This window comes from Ranitomeya imitator, chromosome 9 (assembly GCF_032444005.1).
Source record: "Ranitomeya imitator isolate aRanImi1 chromosome 9, aRanImi1.pri, whole genome shotgun sequence".
NCBI lineage: Eukaryota > Metazoa > Chordata > Amphibia > Anura > Dendrobatidae > Ranitomeya > Ranitomeya imitator.
The window spans coordinates 19,393,317-19,417,084 of record NC_091290.1 but is presented as its reverse complement, the minus strand read 5'-3'; the positions used below and the strand labels follow the sequence as shown (position 1 = coordinate 19,417,084).

The 23,768-nt window shown below is 57.8% G+C and overlaps 1 protein-coding gene and 1 long non-coding RNA gene across 2 annotated transcripts in view; one reads left to right on the top strand and one right to left on the bottom strand.

Annotated features, from left to right (window-relative positions):
- LOC138648881 (uncharacterized) overlaps positions 1-23,768 on the bottom strand; it is a 400,375-nt gene that overhangs the window by 144,189 nt on the left and 232,418 nt on the right. The gene's annotated exons all lie outside the window — the stretch shown is intronic.
- HSD17B12 (hydroxysteroid 17-beta dehydrogenase 12) overlaps positions 12,313-23,768 on the top strand; it is a 124,062-nt gene continuing 112,606 nt past the window's right edge. The window contains exon 1 of the mRNA XM_069739127.1: positions 12,313-12,579. Coding sequence (XP_069595228.1) covers positions 12,411-12,579 — 169 coding nt within the window. The 5' untranslated portion in view covers positions 12,313-12,410. The remainder of the gene's footprint in view (positions 12,580-23,768) is intronic.

Sequence of the window (23,768 nt, the reverse complement as noted above, 5' to 3'; positions counted from 1 at the left end):
GATGATGGTGAGGTGGCAGCTCTGATGGTGGTGGTGAGATGGCAGCTCTAGTGGTGGTGAGGTGGCAGCTCTGGGGGTGGTGAGGTGGCAGCTCTGGGGGTGATGAAGTGGCAGCTCTGGTGTGGTGGCAGCTCTGATGCTGGTGAGGTGGCAGCTCTAGTGGTGATGAAGTGGCAGCTCTGGTGTGGTGGCAGCTCTGATGGTGGTGAGGTGGCAGCTCTAGTGAAGGTGAGGTGGCAGCTCTGATGGTGGTGAGATGGCAGCTCTAGTGGTGGTGAGGTGGCAGCTCTGGGGGTGGTGAGGTGGCAGCTCTGGTGTGGTGAGGTGGCAGCTCTGATGGTGATGAAGTGGCAGCTCTGGTGTGGTGAGGTGGCAGCTCTGGTGTGGTGAGGCGGCAGCTCTAATGGTGGTGGCGAGGTGGCAGCTCTGTTGGTGTTGAGGTGGCAGCTCTGGTGGTGGTGAGGTGGCAGCTCTGGGGGTGGTGAGGTGGCAGCTCTGATGTTGGTGAAGTGGCAGCTCTGATGGTAATGAGGTGGCAGCTTTGGTAGTGTTGAGGTGGCAGCTCTAGTGGTGGTGAGGTAGCAGTAGGGTCATTGCAGGCTGTAAGCCTTTCGGAAGAGATGGGTTTCCAACATCCTACTGAGGCGCGTAGCCGGTGACCGGAACACCGAGGAAGTAACTGACTTTATGCCTTACTTCAAATACCGCAGGACAGTTAATTATAGGTTGGCTGTCTACCTTACATCACCTAAGCAGACATAGGGGGCAACCGTGGAGAGGGGCGTCTCTAGGGTCCCAGAATAGCTCTGAGCCTACCCGTCAAACGGGTGCGTCCTAGCCATAACAAACCTGGGGGACGGAGAATAGAAAGAACGAGAAAGAACTAGAAAGAACGAGAACAGAAGTTGTGAGGACTATCCCGAATGATCAGCAGGGAAGCACTTCAACACACAGGCGCTAGTGGTAGGCCACGATTTCCACTTGCAAAGGGAACTCTGGATGTGTCTTCGGACCGACCGGTCTCAGACAGCCCTGTTGACAGTGCTCCGGATTGAGGATCCTGAAGTCACCAGTAAAGAGGTAAAGAGACTGCAACCCTGTGTCCTCGTTATTGCCTGCACCTCACACCATCACCATCTACATTATCGGGAAGCCCTGGGGACACACTTCACCTGTGGGAAGGTATACCATCTAGCTGCCATCACATCACCCCAGTGGACCCCAAGCAGCGTCGGTCGCCCTGACCGAACACCACAGGTGGCGTCTCGAAGCCATAGCTGACTTTCATCATCCCTTTTATTGGACGCCCCTTAGCAGGGTCACGGACCGGGTCCAGCCACCGTGACAACCCCAGAACTGAGACAGAGAGGACCGATACCGAGTAACCTGTGGCCCTGTGTCTGGGGGCGCTGCACTTTCATGCTCGTTTCGCGTAACGACTTTAATGGGAGTCAGTGGGAAAGCTGAGTTTTTTTCTGGCAGACCCTACAACGGGATCTGGGGGGCAGTACAAATGTTCCAATGGATGGGAAAAGTACAGAATGGAAGAACAACAAGAAGAAAACTCCTGGAAGCATCTCTGACTCCCAGATCGCTGCTGAGAACAATGGTGTCACACTTTACTCAAACTTTAAGGACTGACAATAAAACATTCCAAACCCATGAGAAGTTTCATTTTACAAAAAAAACATGTAATTCCTGCATAATAACTTGTATATAAGGCAACATTAGAAAGAATTTTCAAAAATACATAATTTAAGTAAACCAAAATTGATTGGTTCTATGACAAAATAAGAAATTTCAGTTAAATGTATGAAGGAAGCAAGAATTTCCAAAAATAAGGGACTCAGATACCCCCTGTATTAGACTTAAAGGAGGCCGCACATTCTGGTCACATTGTCATGTATCGCTCTCCTAGACTCATAAAGGCTGTGAAATTTTGAGGTTTAAATACCAAGGAAATGTCCTCCAGACCACGGAATAGTCTGTGGGTGACAATATAATATCGATTAAGGGGATGAGCACACGTTGAGCAAAATTTCTGAATGTCTAGGCAGCAAAAAAACACACCTGCAATAATGCACTTTTTTGCTGCATTTTTTATTGAATTGAGACTTGACATGATGCAGATAATTTTCTGAACCAAATCTGCAAGTCAAAAATACTCAACGTCTGCACAACACTAGGTTTCTCATTCACTGTGCTGGAGTGGAGCACAGCCCCTGCCTTACTGACAGCAGGCACAGTTACTGACAGCACAGGAGTGGAGCATAGCCCCTGCCTTACTGACAGCAGGCACAGTTACTGACAGCACAGGAGTGGAGCACAGCCCCTGCCTTACTGACAGCAGGCACAGTTACTGACAGCACAGGAGTGGAGCACAGCCCCTGCCTTACTGACAGCAGGCACAGTTACTGACAGCACAGGAGTGGAGCACAGCCCCTGCCTTACTGACAGCAGGCACAGATACTGACAGCACAGGAGTGGAGCACAGCCCCTGCCTTACTGACAGCAGGCACAGTTACTGACAGCACAGGAGTGGAGCACAGCCCCTGCCTTACTGACAGCAGGCACAGTTACTGACAGCACAGGAGTGGAGCATAGCCCCTGCCTTACTGACAGCTGGCACAGTTACTGACAGCACAGGAGTGGAGCACAGCCCCTGCCTTACTGACAGCAGGCACAGTTACTGACAGCACAGGAGTGGAGCACAGCCCCTGCCTTACTGACAGCAGACACAGTTACTGACAGCACAGGAGTGGAGCACAGCCCCTGCCTTACTGACAGCAGGCACAGTTACTGACAGCACAGGAGTGGAGCACAGCCCCTGCCTTACTGACAGCAGGCACAGTTACTGACAGCACAGGAGTGGAGCACAGCCCCTGCCTTACTGACAGCAGGCACAGTTACTGACAGCACAGGAGTGGAGCACAGCCCCTGCCTTACTGACAGCAGGCACAGTTACTGACAGCACAGGAGTGAAGCATAGCCCCTGCCTTACTGACAGCAGGCACAGTTACTGACAGCACAGGATTGGAGCACAGCCCCTGCCTTACTGACAGCAGGCACAGTTACTGACAGCACAGGAGTGGAGCACAGCCCCTGCCTTACTGACAGCGGGCACAGTTACTGACAGCACAGGAGTGGAGCACAGCCCCTGCCTTACTGACAGCAGGCACAGTTACTGACAGCACAGGAGTGGAGCACAGCCCCTGCCTTACTGACAGCAGGCACAGTTACTGACACAGCACAGGAGTGGAGCACAGCCCCTGCCTTACTGACAGCAGGCACAGTTACTGACAGCACAGGAGTGGAGCACAGCCCCTGCCTTACTGACAGCAGGCACAGTTACTGACAGCACAGGAGTGGAGCACAGCCCCTGCCTTACTGACAGCAGGCACAGATACTGACAGCACAGGAGTGGAGCACAGCCCCTGCCTTACTGACAGCAGGCACAGTTACTGACAGCACAGGAGTGGAGCACAGCCCCTGCCTTACTGACAGCAGGCACAGTTACTGACAGCACAGGAGTGGAGCATAGCCCCTGCCTTACTGACAGCTGGCACAGTTACTGACAGCACAGGAGTGGAGCACAGCCCCTGCCTTACTGACAGCAGGCACAGTTACTGACAGCACAGGAGTGGAGCACAGCCCCTGCCTTACTGGCAGCAGGCACAGTTACTGACACAGCACAGGAGTGGAGCACAGCCCCTGCCTTACTGACAGCAGACACAGTTACTGACAGCACAGGAGTGGAGCACAGCCCCTGCCTTACTGACAGCAGGCACAGTTACTGACAGCACAGGAGTGGAGCACAGCCCCTGCCTTACTGACAGCAGGCACAGTTACTGACAGCACAGGAGTGGAGCACAGCCCCTGCCTTACTGACAGCAGGCACAGTTACTGACAGCACAGGAGTGAAGCATAGCCCCTGCCTTACTGACAGCAGGCACAGTTACTGACAGCACAGGATTGGAGCACAGCCCCTGCCTTACTGACAGCAGGCACAGTTACTGACAGCACAGGAGTGGAGCACAGCCCCTGCCTTACTGACAGCGGGCACAGTTACTGACAGCACAGGAGTGGAGCACAGCCCCTGCCTTACTGACAGCAGGCACAGTTACTGACAGCACAGGAGTGAAGCACAGCCCCTGCCTTACTGACAGCGGGCACAGTTACTGACAGCACAGGAGTGGAGCACAGCCCCTGCCTTACTGACAGCAGGCACAGATACTGACAGCACAGGAGTGGAGCACAGCCCCTGCCTTACTGACAGCTGGCACAGTTACTGACAGCACAGGAGTGGAGCACAGCCCCTGCCTTACTGACAGCTGGCACAGTTACTGACAGCACAGGAGTGGAGCACAGCCCCTGCCTTACTGACAGCAGGCACAGATACTGACAGCACAGGAGTGGAGCACAGCCCCTGCCTTACTGACAGCTGGCACAGTTACTGACAGCACAGGAGTGGAGCACAGCCCCTGCCTTACTGACAGCAGGCACAGTTACTGACAGCACAGGAGTGGAGCACAGCCCCTGCCTTACTGACAGCTGGCACAGTTACTGACAGCACAGGAGTGGAGCACAGCCCCTGCCTTACTGACAGCTGGCACAGTTACTGACAGCACAGGAGTGGAGCACAGCCCCTGCCTTACTGACAGCGGGCACAGTTACTGACAGCACAGGAGTGGAGCACAGCCCCTGCCTTACTGACAGCAGGCACAGTTACTGACAACACAGGAGTGGAGCACAGCCCCTGCCTTACTGACAGCAGGCACAGTTACTGACACAGCACAGGAGTGGAGCACAGCCCCTGCCTTACTGACAGCAGGCACAGTTACTGACAGCACAGGAGTGGAGCACAGCCCCTGCCTTACTGACAGCAGACACAGTTACTGACAGCACAGGAGTGGAGCACAGCCCCTGCCTTACTGACAGCTGGCACAGTTACTGACAGCACAGGAGTGGAGCACAGCCCCTGCCTTACTGACAGCAGACACAGTTACTGACAGCACAGGAGTGGAGCACAGCCCCTGCCTTACTGACAGCTGGCACAGCTACTGACACAGCACAGGAGTGGAGCACAGCCCCTGCCTTACTGACAGCTGGCACAGTTACTGACACAGCACAGGAGTGGAGCTCAGCCCCTGCCTTACTGACAGCAGGCACAGTTACTGACAGCACAGGAGTGGAGCACAGCCCCTGCCTTACTGACAGCAGACACAGTTACTGACAGCACAGGAGTGGAGCACAGCCCCTGCCTTACTGACAGCAGGCACAGTTACTGACACAGCACAGGAGTGGAGCACAGCCCCTGCCTTACTGACAGCAGGCACAGTTACTGACAGCACAGGAGTGGAGCACAGCCCCTGCCTTACTGACAGCAGGCACAGTTACTGACAGCACAGGATTGGAGCACAGCCCCTGCCTTACTGACAGCTGACACAGTTACTGACACAGCACAGGAGTGGAGCACAGCCCCTGCCTTACTGACAGCAGACACAGTTACTGACACAGCACAGGAGTGGAGCACAGCCCCTGCCTTACTGACAGCAGACACAGTTACTGACAGCACAGGAGTGGAGCACAGCCCCTGCCTTACTGACAGCAGGCACAGTTACTGACACAGCACAGGAGTGGAGCACAGCCCCTGCCTTACTGACAGCAGACACAGTTACTGACAGCACAGGAGTGGAGCACAGCCCCTGCCTTACTGACAGCTGGCACAGTTACTGACACAGCACAGGAGTGGAGCACAGCCCCTGCCTTACTGACAGCTGGCACAGTTACTGACACAGCACAGGAGTGGAGCACAGCCCCTGCCTTACTGACAGCAGGCACAGTTACTGACAGCACAGGAGTGGAGCACAGCCCCTGCCTTACTGACAGCAGGCACAGTTACTGACACAGCACAGGAGTGGAGCACAGCCCCTGACTTACTGACAGCAGGCACAGTTACTGACACGGCACAGGAGTGGAGCACAGCCCCTGCCTTACTGACAGCAGGCACAGTTACTGACAGCACAGGAGTGGAGCACAGCCCCTGCCTTACTGACAACAGGCACAGTTACTGACACAGCACAGGAGTGGAGCACAGCCCCTGCCTTACTGACAGCAGGCACAGTTACTGACACGGCACAGGAGTGGAGCACAGCCCCTGCCTTACTGACAGCAGGCACAGTTACTGACAGCACAGGAGTGGAGCACAGCCCCTGCCTTACTGACAGCTGGCACAGTTACTGACACAGCATAGGAGTGGAGCACAGCCCCTGCCTTACTGACAGCAGGCACAGTTACTGACACAGCACAGGAGTGGAGCACAGCCCCTGCCTTACTGACAGCAGGCACAGTTACTGACACGGCACAGGAGTGGAGCACAGCCCCTGCCTTACTGACAGCAGGCACAGTTACTGACAGCACAGGATTGGAGCACAGCCCCTGCCTTACTGACAGCTGGCACAGTTACTGACACAGCACAGGAGTGGAGCACAGCCCCTGCCTTACTGACAGCAGGCACAGTTACTGACACAGCACAGGAGTGGAGCACAGCCCCTGACTTACTGACAGCAGGCACAGTTACTGACACGGCACAGGAGTGGAGCACAGCCCCTGCCTTACTGACAGCAGGCACAATTACTGACAGCACAGGAGTGGAGCACAGCCCCTGCCTTACTAACAGCAGGCACAGTTACTGACACAGCACAGGAGTGGAGCACAGCCCCTGCCTTACTGACAGCAGGCACAGTTACTGACACGGCACAGGAGTGGAGCACAGCCCCTGCCTTACTGACAGCAGGCACAGTTACTGACAGCACAGGATTGGAGCACAGCCCCTGCCTTACTGACAGCTGGCACAGTTACTGACACAGCACAGGAGTGGAGCACAGCCCCTGCCTTACTGACAGCAGGCACAGTTACTGACACAGCACAGGAGTGGAGCACAGCCCCTGCCTTACTGACAGCAGACACAGTTACTGACAGCACAGGAGTGGAGCACAGCCCCTGCCTTACTGACAGCTGGCACAGTTACTGACACAGCACAGGAGTGGAGCACAGCCCCTGCCTTACTGACAGCTGGCACAGTTACTGACACAGCACAGGAGTGGAGCACAGCCCCTGCCTTACTGACAGCAGGCACAGTTACTGACAGCACAGGAGTGGAGCACAGCCCCTGCCTTACTGACAGCAGACACAGTTACTGACAGCACAGGAGTGGAGCACAGCCCCTGCCTTACTGACAGCAGGCACAGTTACTGACACAGCACAGGAGTGGAGCACAGCCCCTGACTTACTGACAGCAGGCACAGTTACTGACACGGCACAGGAGTGGAGCACAGCCCCTGCCTTACTGACAGCAGGCACAGTTACTGACAGCACAGGAGTGGAGCACAGCCCCTGCCTTACTGACAGCAGGCACAGTTACTGACACAGCACAGGAGTGGAGCACAGCCCCTGCCTTACTGACAGCTGACACAGTTACTGACAGCACAGGAGTGGAGCACAGCCCCTGCCTTACTGACAGCAGGCACAGTTACTGACAGCACAGGATTGGAGCACAGCCCCTGCCTTACTGACAGCTGGCACAGTTACTGACACAGCACAGGAGTGGAGCACAGCCCCTGCCTTACTGACAGCTGGCACAGTTACTGACACAGCATAGGAGTGGAGCACAGCCCCTGCCTTACTGACAGCAGGCACAGTTACTGACACAGCACAGGAGTGGAGCACAGCCCCTGCCTTACTGACAGCAGGCACAGTTACTGACAGCACAGGAGTGGAGCACAGCCCCTGCCTTACTGACAGCTGGCACAGTTACTGACACAGCACAGGAGTGGAGCACAGCCCCTGCCTTACTGACAGTAGGCACAGTTACTGACACAGCACAGGAGTGGAGCACAGCCCCTGCCTTACTGACAGCAGGCACAGTTACTGACAGCACAGGATTGGAGCACAGCCCCTGCCTTACTGACAGCTGGCACAGTTACTGACACAGCACAGGAGTGGAGCACAGCCCCTGCCTTACTGACAGCAGGCACAGTTACTGACACAGCACAGGAGTGGAGCACAGCCCCTGACTTACTGACAGCAGGCACAGTTACTGACACGGCACAGGAGTGGAGCACAGCCCCTGCCTTACTGACAGCAGGCACAATTACTGACAGCACAGGAGTGGAGCACAGCCCCTGCCTTACTAACAGCAGGCACAGTTACTGACACAGCACAGGAGTGGAGCACAGCCCCTGCCTTACTGACAGCAGGCACAGTTACTGACACGGCACAGGAGTGGAGCACAGCCCCTGCCTTACTGACAGCAGGCACAGTTACTGACAGCACAGGATTGGAGCACAGCCCCTGCCTTACTGACAGCTGGCACAGTTACTGACACAGCACAGGAGTGGAGCACAGCCCCTGCCTTACTGACAGCAGGCACAGTTACTGACACAGCACAGGAGTGGAGCACAGCCCCTGCCTTACTGACAGCAGACACAGTTACTGACAGCACAGGAGTGGAGCACAGCCCCTGCCTTACTGACAGCTGGCACAGTTACTGACACAGCACAGGAGTGGAGCACAGCCCCTGCCTTACTGACAGCTGGCACAGTTACTGACACAGCACAGGAGTGGAGCACAGCCCCTGCCTTACTGACAGCAGGCACAGTTACTGACAGCACAGGAGTGGAGCACAGCCCCTGCCTTACTGACAGCAGACACAGTTACTGACAGCACAGGAGTGGAGCACAGCCCCTGCCTTACTGACAGCAGGCACAGTTACTGACACAGCACAGGAGTGGAGCACAGCCCCTGACTTACTGACAGCAGGCACAGTTACTGACACGGCACAGGAGTGGAGCACAGCCCCTGCCTTACTGACAGCAGGCACAGTTACTGACAGCACAGGAGTGGAGCACAGCCCCTGCCTTACTGACAGCAGGCACAGTTACTGACACAGCACAGGAGTGGAGCACAGCCCCTGCCTTACTGACAGCTGACACAGTTACTGACAGCACAGGAGTGGAGCACAGCCCCTGCCTTACTGACAGCAGGCACAGTTACTGACAGCACAGGAGTGGAGCACAGCCCCTGCCTTACTGACAGCAGGCACAGTTACTGACACAGCACAGGAGTGGAGCACAGCCCCTGCCTTACTGACAGCAGGCACAGTTACTGACAGCACAGGAGTGGAGCACAGCCCCTGCCTTACTGACAGCAGGCACAGTTACTGACAGCACAGGAGTGGAGCACAGCCCCTGCCTTACTGACAGCAGGCACAGTTACTGACAGCACAGGAGTGGAGCACAACCCCTGCCTTACTGACAGCAGGCACAGTTACTGACACAGCACAGGAGTGGAGCACAGCCCCTGCCTTACTGACAGCAGGCACAGTTACTGACACAGCACAGGAGTGGAGCACAGCCCCTGCCTTACTGACAGCAGGCACAGTTACTGACAGCACAGGAGTGAAGCACAGCCCCTGCCTTACTGACAGCAGGCACAGTTACTGACACAGCACAGGAGTGGAGCACAGCCCCTGCCTTACTGACAGCTGACACAGTTACTGACAGCACAGGAGTGAAGCACAGCCCCTGCCTTACTGACAGCAGGCACAGTTACTGACAGCACAGGAGTGAAGCACAGCCCCTGCCTTACTGACAGCAGGCACAGTTACTGACAGCACAGGAGTGGAGCACAACCCCTGCCTTACTGACAGCAGGCACAGTTACTGACAGCACAGGAGTGGAGCACAGCCCCTGCCTTACTGACAGCGGGCACAGTTACTGACAGCACAGGAGTGGAGCACAACCCCTGCCTTACTGACAGCGGGCACAGTTACTGACAGCACAGGAGTGAAGCACAGCCCCTGCCTTACTGACAGCAGGCACAGTTACTGACAGCACAGGAGTGGAGCACAACCCCTGCCTTACTGACAGCAGGCACAGTTACTGACAGCACAGGAGTGGAGCACAGCCCCTGCCTTACTGACAGCGGGCACAGTTACTGACAGCACAGGAGTGGAGCACAGCCCCTGCCTTACTGACAGCAGGCACAGATACTGACAGCACAGGAGTGGAGCACAACCCCTGCCTTACTGACAGCAGGCACAGTTACTGACAGCACAGGAGTGGAGCACAGCCCCTGCCTTACTGACAGCGGGCACAGTTACTGACAGCACAGGAGTGGAGCACAGCCCCTGCCTTACTGACAGCGGGCACAGTTACTGACAGCACAGGAGTGGAGCACAACCCCTGCCTTACTGACAGCGGGCACAGTTACTGACAGCACAGGAGTGAAGCACAGCCCCTGCCTTACTGACAGCAGGCACAGTTACTGACAGCACAGGAGTGGAGCACAGCCCCTGCCTTACTGACAGCGGGCACAGTTACTGACAGCACAGGAGTGGAGCACAGCCCCTGCCTTACTGACAGCAGGCACAGTTACTGACAGCACAGGAGTGGAGCACAACCCCTGCCTTACTGACAGCGGGCACAGTTACTGACAGCACAGGAGTGGAGCACAACCCCTGCCTTACTGACAGCGGGCACAGTTACTGACAGCACAGGAGTGGAGCACAGCCCCTGCCTTACTGACAGCGGGCACAGTTACTGACAGCACAGGAGTGGAGCACAGCCCCTGCCTTACTGACAGCAGGCACAGATACTGACAGCACAGGAGTGGAGCACAGCCCCTGCCTTACTGACAGCTGGCACAGTTACTGACACAGCACAGGAGTGGAGCACAGCCCCTGCCTTACTGACAGCAGGCACAGTTACTGACAGCACAGGAGTGGAGCACAACCCCTGCCTTACTGACAGCAGGCACAGTTACTAACAGCACAGGAGTGGAGCACAGCCCCTGCCTTACTGACAGCGGGCACAGTTACTGACAGCACAGGAGTGGAGCACAGCCCCTGCCTTACTGACAGCAGGCACAGTTACTAACAGCACAGGAGTGGAGCACAGCCCCTGCCTTACTGACAGCTGGCACAGTTACTGACAGCACAGGAGTGGAGCACAGCCCCTGCCTTACTGACAGCAGGCACAGTTACTGACAGCACAGGAGTGGAGCACAGCCCCTGCCTTACTGACAGCAGGCACAGTTACTGACAGCACAGGAGTGGAGCACAGCCCCTGCCTTACTGACAGCAGGCACAGTTACTGACAGCACAGGAGTGGAGCATAGCCCCTGCCTTACTGACAGCTGGCACAGTTACTGACAGCACAGGAGTGGAGCACAGCCCCTGCCTTACTGACAGCAGGCACAGTTACTGACAGCACAGGAGTGGAGCACAGCCCCTGCCTTACTGACAGCAGGCACAGATACTGACAGCACAGGAGTGGAGCACAGCCCCTGCCTTACTGACAGCAGGCACAGTTACTGACAGCACAGGAGTGGAGCACAGCCCCTGCCTTACTGACAGCATGCACAGTTACTGACACAGCACAGGAGTGAAGCACAGCCCCTGCCTTACTGACAGCAGGCACAGTTACTGACAGCACAGGAGTGGAGCACAGCCCCTGCCTTACTGACAGCAGGCACAGTTACTGACACAGCACAGGAGTGGAGCACAGCCCCTGCCTTACTGACAGCATGCACAGTTACTGACACAGCACAGGAGTGGAGCACAGCCCCTGCCTTACTGACAGCAGGCACAGTTACTGACAGCACAGGAGTGGAGCACAGCCCCTGCCTTACTGACAGCGGGCACAGTTACTGACAGCACAGGAGTGGAGCACAGCCCCTGCCTTACTGACAGCACAGGAGTGAAGCACAGCCCCTGCCTTACTGACAGCAGACACAGTTACTGACAGCACAGGAGTGGAGCACAGCCCCTGCCTTACTGACAGCACAGGAGTGGAGCACAGCCTTTGACAGAACACTCAGCCCAGTCAATCTGGTGCCATCGGCTCCACCAATCAGCACAAAGTCCATTCATAGTAACAAGAACCTTCCAACCAATGAGGTCGCGGCTCCTCTCACCCCTTTTGTGAATGAAGTCGCTGAAGTGCGGGGGTGGAGGAGGCAGGGTTGCTAGGCGACGGGACCTTATCATCCAGTAGGAACCTTTGAACAAACAAAACAGTTAAAAGAATGACGAGGGGGAAAAAAAAAGATGTGGTCGCTATGACAATCGACATCCAATCAGACGATCAAAGCGCCATAAAGGCGGGACATGTTGACTGATTGAAGAATAAGCCAGTGACAACAATGGAAATTAGGTCCAATAAGAACGGAGAATACGGAGAAAGGGGTGGGTGTTAGGAAACTGACGTTAGAGCCAGCCTATGGGATGACGGGCTGTAGTCGGAGTGGGCGTGGTCCAGGCTGACAGGATTCTTGGTCTTACACACGGTGTGCGGTCGCGGCTCTTCCGGGTCTCGGTCTGGTAGCGCAGTAGCACGCAGTGAGCGGACATGGCCTCACAGACGCTGCCCGTGCTCTGCGACGGCGTGTTCTGGTGTCTGGGGGTGATAGCGGCCTCCTGGCTGGGTGTGAGGGCCGCATGGCTCCTGCTGAGAGGCGCTCGGGTCTGGGTGCTGGGGAGTGGAGCGCAGGTGGGCCCGAGGACCGGGAAATGGGCAGGTGAGTGTCTCCCCGAAGCCAGAGCCAGAAGTGCTGCTCCATCATCGCCTGTAATCACTGTCAATCACTGAGGAGGAAACGCAACACACCCGAGAACCGGGGGAAGGGAGGCAGGACCGGGGGAGAGGGAGAAACATGGGGGGGAAGGGAGGCGGGACCGGGGGAGAGGGGGAAACATGGGGGGAAGGGAGGCAGGACCGGGGGAGAGGGGGAAACATGGGGGGAAGGGAGGCAGGACCGGGGGAGAGGGAGAAACATGGGGGGAAGGGAGGCGGGAGAGGGGGGAAACACGGGGGGAAGGGAGGCAGGACCGGGGGAGAGGGAGAAACATTGGGGGAAGGGAGGCAGGACCAGGGGAGAGGGAGAAACATGGGGGGGAAGGGAGGCAGGACCGGGGGAGAGGGGGAAACATGGGGGGAAGGGAGGCAGGACCGGGGGAGAGGGAGAAACATGGGGGGAAGGGAGGCAGGACCGGGGGAGAGGGAGAAACATGGGGGGGAAGGGAGACAGGACCGGGGGAGAGGGGGGAAACATGGGGGGAAGGGAAGCAGGACCGGGGGAGAGGGAGAAACATGGGGGGGAAGGGAGGCAGGACCAGGGGAGAGGGGGGAAACACGGGGGGAAGGGAGGCAGGACCGGGGGAGAGGGGGGAAACATGGGGGGAAGGGAGGAAGGACCGAGGGAGAAACATGGGGGGGAAGGGAGGCAGGACCGGGGGAGAGGGAGAAACATGGGGGAAGGGAGGCAAGACAGGGGGAGAGGGGGGAAACATGGGGGGGAAGGGAGACAGGACCGGGGGAGAGGGAGGAAACATGGGGGGGAAGGGAGGCAGGACCGGGGGAGAGGGGGGAAACATGGGGGGAAGGGAAGCAGGACCGGGGGAGAGGGAGAAACATGGGGGGGAAGGGAGGCAGGACCGGGGGAGAGGGAGAAACATGGGGGGGGAGGGAGGCAGGACCGGGGGAGAGAGGGGAAACACGGGGGGAAGGGAGGCAGGACCGGGGGAGAGGGAGAAACATTGGGGGAAGGGAGGCAGGACCAGGGGAGAGGGAGAAACATGGGGGGGGGGGGAAGGGAGGCAGGACCGGGGGAGAGGGGGAAACATGGGGGGAAGGGAGGCAGGACCGGGGGAGAGGGAGAAACATGGGGGGAAGGGAGGCAGGACCGGGGGAGAGGGAGAAACATGGGGGGAAGGGAGGCAGGACCGGGGGACAGGGGAGAAACATGGGGGGAAGGGAGGCAGGACCGGGGGAGAGGGAGAAACATGGGGGGAAGGGAGGCAGGACCGGGGGAGAGGGAGAAACATGGGGGGAAGGGAGGCAGGACCGGGGGAGAGGGGGGAAACATGGGGGGGGGGAAGTGAAGCAGGACCGGGGGAGAGGGGGAAACATGGGGGAAGGGAGGCAGGATCGGGGGAGAGGGAGAAACATGGGGGGAAGGGAGGCAGGACCGGGGGAGAGGGGGGAAACATGGGGGGGGGGGAAGTGAAGCAGGACCGGGGGAGAGGGGGAAACATGGGGTGAAGGGAGGCAGGACCGGGGGAGAGGGAGAAACATGGGGGGAAAGGGAGGCAGGACCGGGGGAGAGGGGGGAACATGGGGGGGGGAAGGGAAGCAGGAGAGGGGGGGAACATGGGGGGGGAAGGGAAGCAGGAGAGGGGGGAACATGGGGGGGGGAAGGGAAGCAGGACCGGGGGAAAGGGAGAAACATGGGGGGGAAGGGAGACAGGACCGGGGGAGAGGGGGGAAACATGGGGGGAAGGGAAGCAGGACCGGGGGAGAGGGAGAAACATGGGGGGGAAGGGAGGCAGGACCAGGGGAGAGGGGGGAAACACGGGGGGAAGGGAGGCAGGACCGGGGGAGAGGGGGGAAACATGGGGGGAAGGGAGGAAGGACCGAGGGAGAAACATGGGGGGGAAGGGAGGCAGGACCGGGGGAGAGGGAGAAACATGGGGGAAGGGAGGCAAGACAGGGGGAGAGGGGGGAAACATGGGGGGGAAGGGAGACAGGACCGGGGGAGAGGGAGGAAACATGGGGGGGAAGGGAGGCAGGACCGGGGGAGAGGGGGGAAACATGGGGGGAAGGGAAGCAGGACCGGGGGAGAGGGAGAAACATGGGGGGGAAGGGAGGCAGGACCGGGGGAGAGGGAGAAACATGGGGGGGAAGGGAGGCAGGACCGGGGGAGAGGGAGAAACATGGGGGGGAAGGGAGGCAGGACCGGGGGAGAGGGGGGAAACACGGGGGGAAGGGAGGCAGGACCGGGGGAGAGGGAGAAACATTGGGGGAAGGGAGGCAGGACCAGGGGAGAGGGAGAAACATGGGGGGGGGGAAGGGAGGCAGGACCGGGGGAGAGGGGGAAACATGGGGGGAAGGGAGGCAGGACCGGGGGAGAGGGAGAAACATGGGGGGAAGGGAGGCAGGACCGGGGGAGAGGGAGAAACATGGGGGGAAGGGAGGCAGGACCGGGGGACAGGGGAGAAACATGGGGGGAAGGGAGGCAGGACCGGGGGAGAGGGAGAAACATGGGGGGAAGGGAGGCAGGACCGGGGGAGAGGGAGAAACATGGGGGGAAGGGAGGCAGGACCGGGGGAGAGGGGGGAAACATGGGGGGGGGGGAAGTGAAGCAGGACCGGGGGAAACATGGGGGAAGGGAGGCAGGATCGGGGGAGAGGGAGAAACATGGGGGGAAGGGAGGCAGGACCGGGGGAGAGGGGGGAAACATGGGGGGGGGAACATGGGGTGAAGGGAGGCAGGACCGGGGGAGAGGGAGAAACATGGGGGGAAAGGGAGGCAGGACCGGGGGAGAGGGGGGAACATGGGGGGGGGGGGAAGGGAAGCAGGAGAGGGGGGGAACATGGGGGGGGAAGGGAAGCAGGAGAGGGGGGAACATGGGGGGGGAAGGGAAGCAGGACCGGGGGAAAGGGAGAAACATGGGGGGGAAGGGAGACAGGACCGGGGGAGAGGGGGGAAACATGGGGGGAAGGGAAGCAGGACCGGGGGAGAGGGAGAAACATGGGGGGGAAGGGAGGCAGGACCAGGGGAGAGGGGGGAAACACGGGGGGAAGGGAGGCAGGACCGGGGGAGAGGGGGGAAACATGGGGGGAAGGGAGGAAGGACCGAGGGAGAAACATGGGGGGGAAGGGAGGCAGGACCGGGGGAGAGGGAGAAACATGGGGGAAGGGAGGCAAGACAGGGGGAGAGGGGGGAAACATGGGGGGGGAAGGGAGACAGGACCGGGGGAGAGGGAGGAAACATGGGGGGGAAGGGAGGCAGGACCGGGGGAGAGGGAGAAACATGGGGGGGAAGGGAGGCAGGACCGGGGGAGAGGGAGAAACATGGGGGGAAAGGGAGGCAGGACCGGGGGAGAGGGAGAAACATGGGGGGAAAGGGAGGCAGGATCGGGGGAGAGGGGGGAACATGGGGGGGGAAGGGAAGCAGGAGAGGGGGGAACATGGGGGGGAAGGGAAGCAGGACCGGGGGAAAGGGAGAAACATGGGGGGAGGGAGGCAGGACCGGGGGAGAGGGAGAAACATGGGGGGGAAGGGAGGCAGGACCGGGGGAGAGGGAGAAACATGGGGGGGGAAAAGGAGGCAGGACCGGGGGAGAGGGAGAAACATGGGGGGGAAAGGGAGGCAGGACCGGGGGAGAGGGGGGAACATGGGGGGGGGGGAAGGGAAGCAGGACCGGGGGAGAGGGGGGAACATGGGGGGAAAGGGAAGCAGGATCGGGGGAGAGGGAGAAACATGGGGGGAAGGGAGGCAGGACTGGGGGAGAGGGAGAAACATGGGGGGGAAGGGAGCCAGGACCGGGGGAGAGGGAGAAACATGGGGGGAAGGGAAGCAGGACCGGGGGAAAGGGAGAGACATGGGGGGGAAGGGAGGCAGGACCGGGGGAGAGGGAGAAACATGGGGGGGAAGGGAGGCAGGACCGGGGGAGAGGGAGAAACATGGGGGAAGGGAGGCAAGACAGGGGGAGAGGGGGGAAACATGGGGGGGAAGGGAGACAGGACCGGGGGAGAGGGAGGAAACATGGGGGGGAAGGGAGGCAGGACCGGGGGAGAGGGAGAAACATGGGGGGGAAGGGAGGCAGGACCGGGGGAGAGGGAGAAACATGGGGGAAGGGAGGCAGGAGAGGGGGGAAACATGGGGGGGGGAAGGGAGGCAGGACAGGGGGAGAGGGAGAAACATGGGGGAAGGGAGGCAGGACAGGGGGAGAGGGAGGAAACATGGGGGGAAGGGAGGCAGGATCGGGGGAGAGGGAGAAACATGGGGGGAAGGGAAGCAGGACCGGAGGAGAGGGAGAAACATGGGGGGTGGGGAGAAGAGGGAGAAACATGGGGGCGGGGAAGAGGGAGAAACATGGGGGGAAGGGAGGCAGGACCGGGGGAGAGGGAGAAACATGGGAAGGGAAGCATGACCGAGGAAAAACATGGGGGGAAGGGAGGCGGGACCGGGGAAGAGGGAGAAACATGGGGGGAAGGGAGGCAGGACCGGGGGAGAGGGAGAAACATGGGGGGGGGGGGGAGGGAGACAGGACCGGGGTAGAGGGGGGAAACATGGGGGAAGGGAGGCAGGACCAGGGGGGAAACATGGGGGAAGGGAGGCAGGACTGGAGGAGAGGGAGAAACATGGGGGGGGGGAGGAGAGGGAGAAACGGGGGGGAGAGGGAGAAACATGGGGAGGGGAAGGACTGGGGGAGAGGGAGAAGCATGGGGAGGGGAAGGACTGGGGGAGAGGGAGAAACATGGGGGAAAGGGAAGCATGACCGAGGGAAAAACATGGGGGGAAGGGAGGCAGGACCAGGGGAGAGGGAGAAACATGGGGGGAAGGGAAGCAGGACCGAGGGAGAAACATAGGGGAAAGGGAGGCAGGACTGGGGGAGAGGCAGAAACATGGGGGGGGGGAAGGGAGGCAGGAGAGGGGGGAAACATGGGGGAAGGGAGGCAGGACTGGAGGAGAGGGAGAAACATTGGGGGGGAGGGGGGGGGAAGGGAGGCAGGAGAGGGGGGAAACATGGGGGAAGGGAGGCAGGACTGGAGGAGAGGGAGAAAGATTGGGGGGGAGGGGGGGGGAAGCAGGATCGGGAGAGAGGGAGAAACATGGGGGGAAGGGAGGCAGGACCAGGGGGGAACATGGGGGAAGGGAGGCAGGACCGGGGGAGAGGGAGAAACATGGGGGGGGGGGGAGAAACGGGGGGAAGGGAGGCAGGATCAGGGGAGGGGGGGAAACATGGGGGAAGGGAGGCAGGACTGGAGGAGAGGGAGAAACATGGGGGGGGGGGGGGGAATGGAAGCAGGAAAAAAAAATGCAATTTTCCGGTACCCGTAGTGTCTCCATTTTTAGTGATCTGGGGTCGGTTGATGGCTTATTTTTTGTGCGCCACGCTGACGTTTTTAATGATATAATTTTGGTGCAGATCCAATCTTTTGATCTCCCATTATTGCATGTTGTCACGGTGACAAAAAATCATAATTACGGCGTTTTGAATTTTTCTTATCGCTACGCTATTTAGCGATGAGGTTAATTCTTTTTTATTAATTGATAAATTGGGCTGACATGTCCCGTCGAATTACGGGTTCTGCCATTGGACGTACTATTCTGTCCGATGGCAGAAAGGGGTTAATAAAAACTATTGAACAGTTCTGGATAATACAGGAAAATTTGGCGGATCCCAAAAAATCCTACCTACAGAGGTCATCCCAATGTGGGTGGAGCCGCCTCAAGTAATGGAGCGTGCTTGGTAAACCACCCCTTTATTGAAGCCCTTTGTCTAGGACTGAGAGCTGTGATATAAGCGAGGCCCCCTCATTACTGTAGACTAGGGGCACAGGAGCGGGGGTCAGACTGATGACCTGTGATATAAGCGAGACCCCCTCATTACTGTAGACTAGGGGCACAGGAGCGGGGGTCAGACTGATGACCTGTGATATAAGCGCGGCCCCCTCATTACTGTAGACTAGGGGCACAGGAGCGGGGATCAGACTGATGACCTGTGATATAAGCGAGGCCCCCTCATTACTGTAGACTAGGGGAACAGGAGCGGGGATCAGACTGATGACCTGTGATATAAGCGGGGCCCCCTCATTACTGTAGACTAGGGGCACAGGAGCGGGGATCAGACTGATGACCTGTGATATAAGCGAGGCCCCCTCATTACTGTAGACTAGGGGCACAGGAGCTGGGATCAGACTGATGACCTGTGATATAAGTGCGGCCCCCTCATTACTGTAGACTAGGGGCACAGGAGCAGGGATCAGACTGATGACCTGTGATATAAGTGAGGCCCCCTCATTACTGTAGACTAGGGGCACAGGAGCAGGGATCAGACTGATGACCTGTGATATAAGTGCGGCCCCCTCATTACTGTAGACTAGGGGCACAGGAGCAGGGATCAGACTGATGACCTGTGATATAAGTGCGGCCCCCTCATTACTGTAGACTAGGGGCACAGGAGCAGGGATCAGACTGATGACCTGTGATATAAGCGAGGCCCCCTCATTACTGTAGACTAGGGGCACAGGAGCGGGGATCAGACTGATGACCTGTGATATAAGCGAGGCCCCCTCATTACTGTAGACTAGGGGCACAGGAGCGGGGATCAGACTGATGATCTGTGATATAAGCGAGGCCCCCTCATTACTGTAGACTAGGGGCACAGGAGCGGGGATCAGACTGATGACCTGTGATATAAGCGAGGCCCCCTCATTACTGCAGACTAGGGGCACAGGAGCTGGGATCAGACTGATGACCTGTGATATAAGCGGGGCCCCCTCATTACTGTAGACTAGGGGCACAGGAGCGGGGATCAGACTGATGATCTGTGATATAAGCGAGGCCCCCTCATTACTGTAGACTAGGGGCACAGGAGCGGGGATCAGACTGATGACCTGTGATATAAGCGCGGCCCCCTCATTACTGCAGACTAGGGGCACAGGAGCTGGGATCAGACTGATGACCTGTGATATAAGCGCGGCCCCCTCATTACTGTAGACTAGGGGCACAGGAGCAGGGATCAGACTGATGACCTGTGATATAAGCGAGGCCCCCTCATTACTGTAGACTAGGGGCACAGGAGCGGGGATCAGACTGATGACCTGTGATATAAGCGGGGCCCCCTCATTACTGTAGACTAGGGGCACAGGAGCGGGGATCAGACTGATGACCTGTGATATAAGCGCGGCCCCCTCATTACTGTAGACTAGGGGCACAGGAGCTGGGATCAGACTGATGACCTGTGATATAAGCGCAGCCCCCTCATTACTGTAGACTAGGGGCACAGGAGCTGGGATCAGACTGATGACCTGTGATATAAGCGGGGCCCCCTCATTATTGTAGACTAGGGGCACAGGAGCGGGGTCAGACTGATGACCTGTGATATAAGCGAGGCCCCCTCATTACTGTAGACTAGGGGCACAGGAGCGGGGATCAGACTGATGACCTGTGATATAAGCGAGGCCCCCTCATTACTGTAGACTAGGGGCACAGGAGCGGGGATCAGACTGATGACCTGTGATATAAGCGAGGCCCCCTCATTACTGTAGACTAGGGGCACAGGAGCTGGGATCAGACTGATGACCTGTGATATAAGCGCGGCCCCCTCATTACTGTAGACTAGGAGCACAGGATCAGGGATCAGACTGATGACCTGTGATATAAGCGAGGCCCCCTCATTACTGAAGACTAGAGGCACAGGAGCGGGGATCAGACTGATAACCTGTGATATAAGCGCGGCTCCCTCATTACTGTAGACTAGGGGCACAGGAGCTGGGATCAGACTGATGATCTGTGATATAAGCGGGGCCCCCTCATTACTGTAGACTAGGGGCACAGGAGCGGGGATCAGACTGATGACCTGTGATATAAGCGAGGCCCCCTCATTACTGTAGACTAGGAGCACAGGAGCTGGGATCAGACTGATGACCTGTGATATAAGCGAGGCCCCCTCATTACTGTAGACTAGGGGAACAGGATCAGGGATCAGACTGATGACCTGTGATATAAGCGAGGCCCCCTCATTACTGTAGACTAGGAGCACAGGAGCTGGGATCAGACTGATGACCTGTGATATAAGCGAGGCCCCCTCATTACTGTAGACTAGGAGCACAGGATCAGGGATCAGACTGATGACCTGTGATATAAGCGAGGCCCCCTCATTACTGTAGACTAGGAGCACAGGAGCTGGGATCAGACTGATGACCTGTGATATAAGCGAGGCCCCCTCATTACTGTAGACTAGGGGCACAGGAGCTGGGATCAGACTGATGACCTGTGATATAAGCGCGGCTCCCTCATTACTGTAGACTAGGGGCACAGGAGCGGGGATCAGACTGATGACCTGTGATATAAGCGAGGCCCCCTCATTACTGTAGACTAGGAGCACAGGAGCTGGGATCAGACTGATAACCTGTGATATAAGCGCGGCCCCCTCATTACTGTAGACTAGGGGCACAGGAGCGGGGATCAGACTGATGACCTGTGATATAAGCGAGGCCCCCTCATTACTGTAGACTAGGAGCACAGGAGCTGGGATCAGACTGATGACCTGTGATATAAGCGAGGCCCCCTCATTACTGTAGACTAGGAGAACAGGAGCGGGGATCAGACTGATGACCTGTGATATAAGCGCGGCCCCCTCATTACTGTAGACTAGGGGCACAGGAGCTGGGATCAGACTGATGACCTGTGATATAAGCGGGGCCCCCTCATTACTGTAGACTAGGGGCACAGGAGCAGGGATTAGACTGATGATCTGTGATATAAGCGAGGCCCCCTCATTACTGTAGACTAGGGGCACAGGAGCTGGGATCAGACTGATGACCTGTGATATAGGCGCGGCCCCCTCATTACTGTAGACTAGGGGCACAGGAGCTGGGATCAGACTGATGACCTGTGATATAAGCGAGGCCCCCTCATTACTGTAGACTAGGGGAACAGGATCAGGGATCAGACTGATGATCTGTGATATAAGCGAGGCCCCCTCATTACTGAAATCTAGGGGCACAGGAGCGGGGATCAGACTGATGACCTGTGATATAAGCGGGGCCCCCTCATTACTGTAGACTAGGGGAACAGGATCAGGGATCAGACTGATGATCTGTGATATAAGCGAGGCCCCCTCATTACTGAAATCTAGGGGCACAGGAGCGGGGATCAGACTGATGACCTGTGATATAAGCGGGGCCCCCTCATTACTGTAGACTAGGGGCACAGGAGCAGGGATCAGACTGATAACCTGTGATATAAGCGGGGCCCCCTCATTACTGTAGACTAGGGGCACAGGAGCAGGGATCAGACTGATAACCTGTGATATAAGCGCGGCCCCCTCATTACTGTAGATTAGGAGCACAGGAGCAGGGATCAGACTGATGACCTGTGATATAAGCGGGGCCCCCTCATTACTGTAGACTAGGGGCACAGGAGCAGGGATCAGACTGATGACCTGTGATATAAGCGGGGCCCCCTCATTACTGTAGACTAGGGGCACAGGAGCAGGGATTAGACTGATGATCTGTGATATAAGCGAGGCCCCCTCATTACTGTAGACTAGGGGCACAGGAACTGGGATCAGACTGATGACCTGTGATATAAGCGCAGCCCCCTCATTACTGTAGACTAGGGGCACAGGAGCGGGGATCAGACTGATGACCTGTGATATAAGCGCAGCCCCCTCATTACTGTAGACTAGGGGCACAGGAGCGGGGATCAGACTGATGACCTGTGATATAAGCGCGGCCCCCTCATTACTGTAGACTAGGGGCACAGGAGCGGGGATCAGACTGATGACCTGTGATATAAGCGCGGCCCCCTCATTACTGTAGACTAGGGGCACAGGAGCGGGGATTAGACTGATGACCTGTGATATAAGCGGGGCCCCCTCATTACTGAAGACTAGGGGCACAGGAGCGGGGATCAGACTGATGACCTGTGATATAAGCGGGGCCCCCTCATTACTGAAGACTAGGGGCACAGGAGCGGGGATCAGACTGATGACCTGTGATTTAAGCGAGGCCCCCTCATTACTGTAGACTAGGGGCACAGGAGCTGGGATCAGACTGATGACCTGTGATATAAGCGAGGCCCCCTCATTACTGTAGACTAGGGGCACAGGAGCAGGGATTAGACTGATGATCTGTGATATAAGCGGGGCCCCCTCATTACTGTAGACTAGGGGCACAGGAGCGGGGATCAGACTGATGACCTGTGCTATAAGCGAGGCCCCCTCATTACTGTAGACTAGGGGCACAGGAGCGGGGGTCAGACTGATGATCTGTGATATAAGCGAGGCCCCCTCATTACTGTAGACTAGGGGCACAGGAGCGGGGATCAGACTGATGACCTGTGATATAAGCGAGGCCCCCTCATTACTGTAGACTAGGGGCACAGGAGCGGGGATCAGACTGATGACCTGTGATATAAGCGAGGCCCCCTCATTACTGAAGACTAGGGGCACAGGAGCGGGGATCAGACTGATGACCTGTGATATAAGCGGGGCCCCCTCATTACTGTAGACTAGGGGCACAGGAGCAGGGATCAGACTGATAACCTGTGATATAAGCGCGGCCCCCTCATTACTGTAGATTAGGAGCACAGGAGCAGGGATCAGACTGATAACCTGTGATATAAGCGGGGCCCCCTCATTACTGTAGACTAGGGGCACAGGAGCAGGGATTAGACTGATGATCTGTGATATAAGCGGGGCCCCCTCATTACTGTAGACTAGGGGCGCAGGAGCGGGGGTCAGACTGATGACCTGTGATATAAGCGAGGCCCCCTCATTACTGTAGATTAGGGGCACAGGAGCGGGGGTCAGACTGATGACCTGTGATATAAGCGAGGCCCCCTTATTACTGTAGATTAGGGGCACAGGAGCAGGGATCAGACTGATGACCTGTGATATAAGCGAGGCCCCCTTATTACTGTAGATTAGGGGCACAGGAGCGGGGATCAGACTGATGACCTGTGATATAAGCGAGGCCCCCTTATTACTGTAGATTAGGGGCACAGGAGCAGGGATCAGACTGATGACCTGTGATATAAGCGAGGCCCCCTTATTACTGTAGATTAGGGGCACAGGAGCGGGGATCAGACTGATGACCTGTGATATAAGCGGGGCCCCCTCATTACTGTAGACTAGGGGCACAGGAGCTGGGATCAGACTGATGATCTGTGATATAAGCGAGGCCCCCTCATT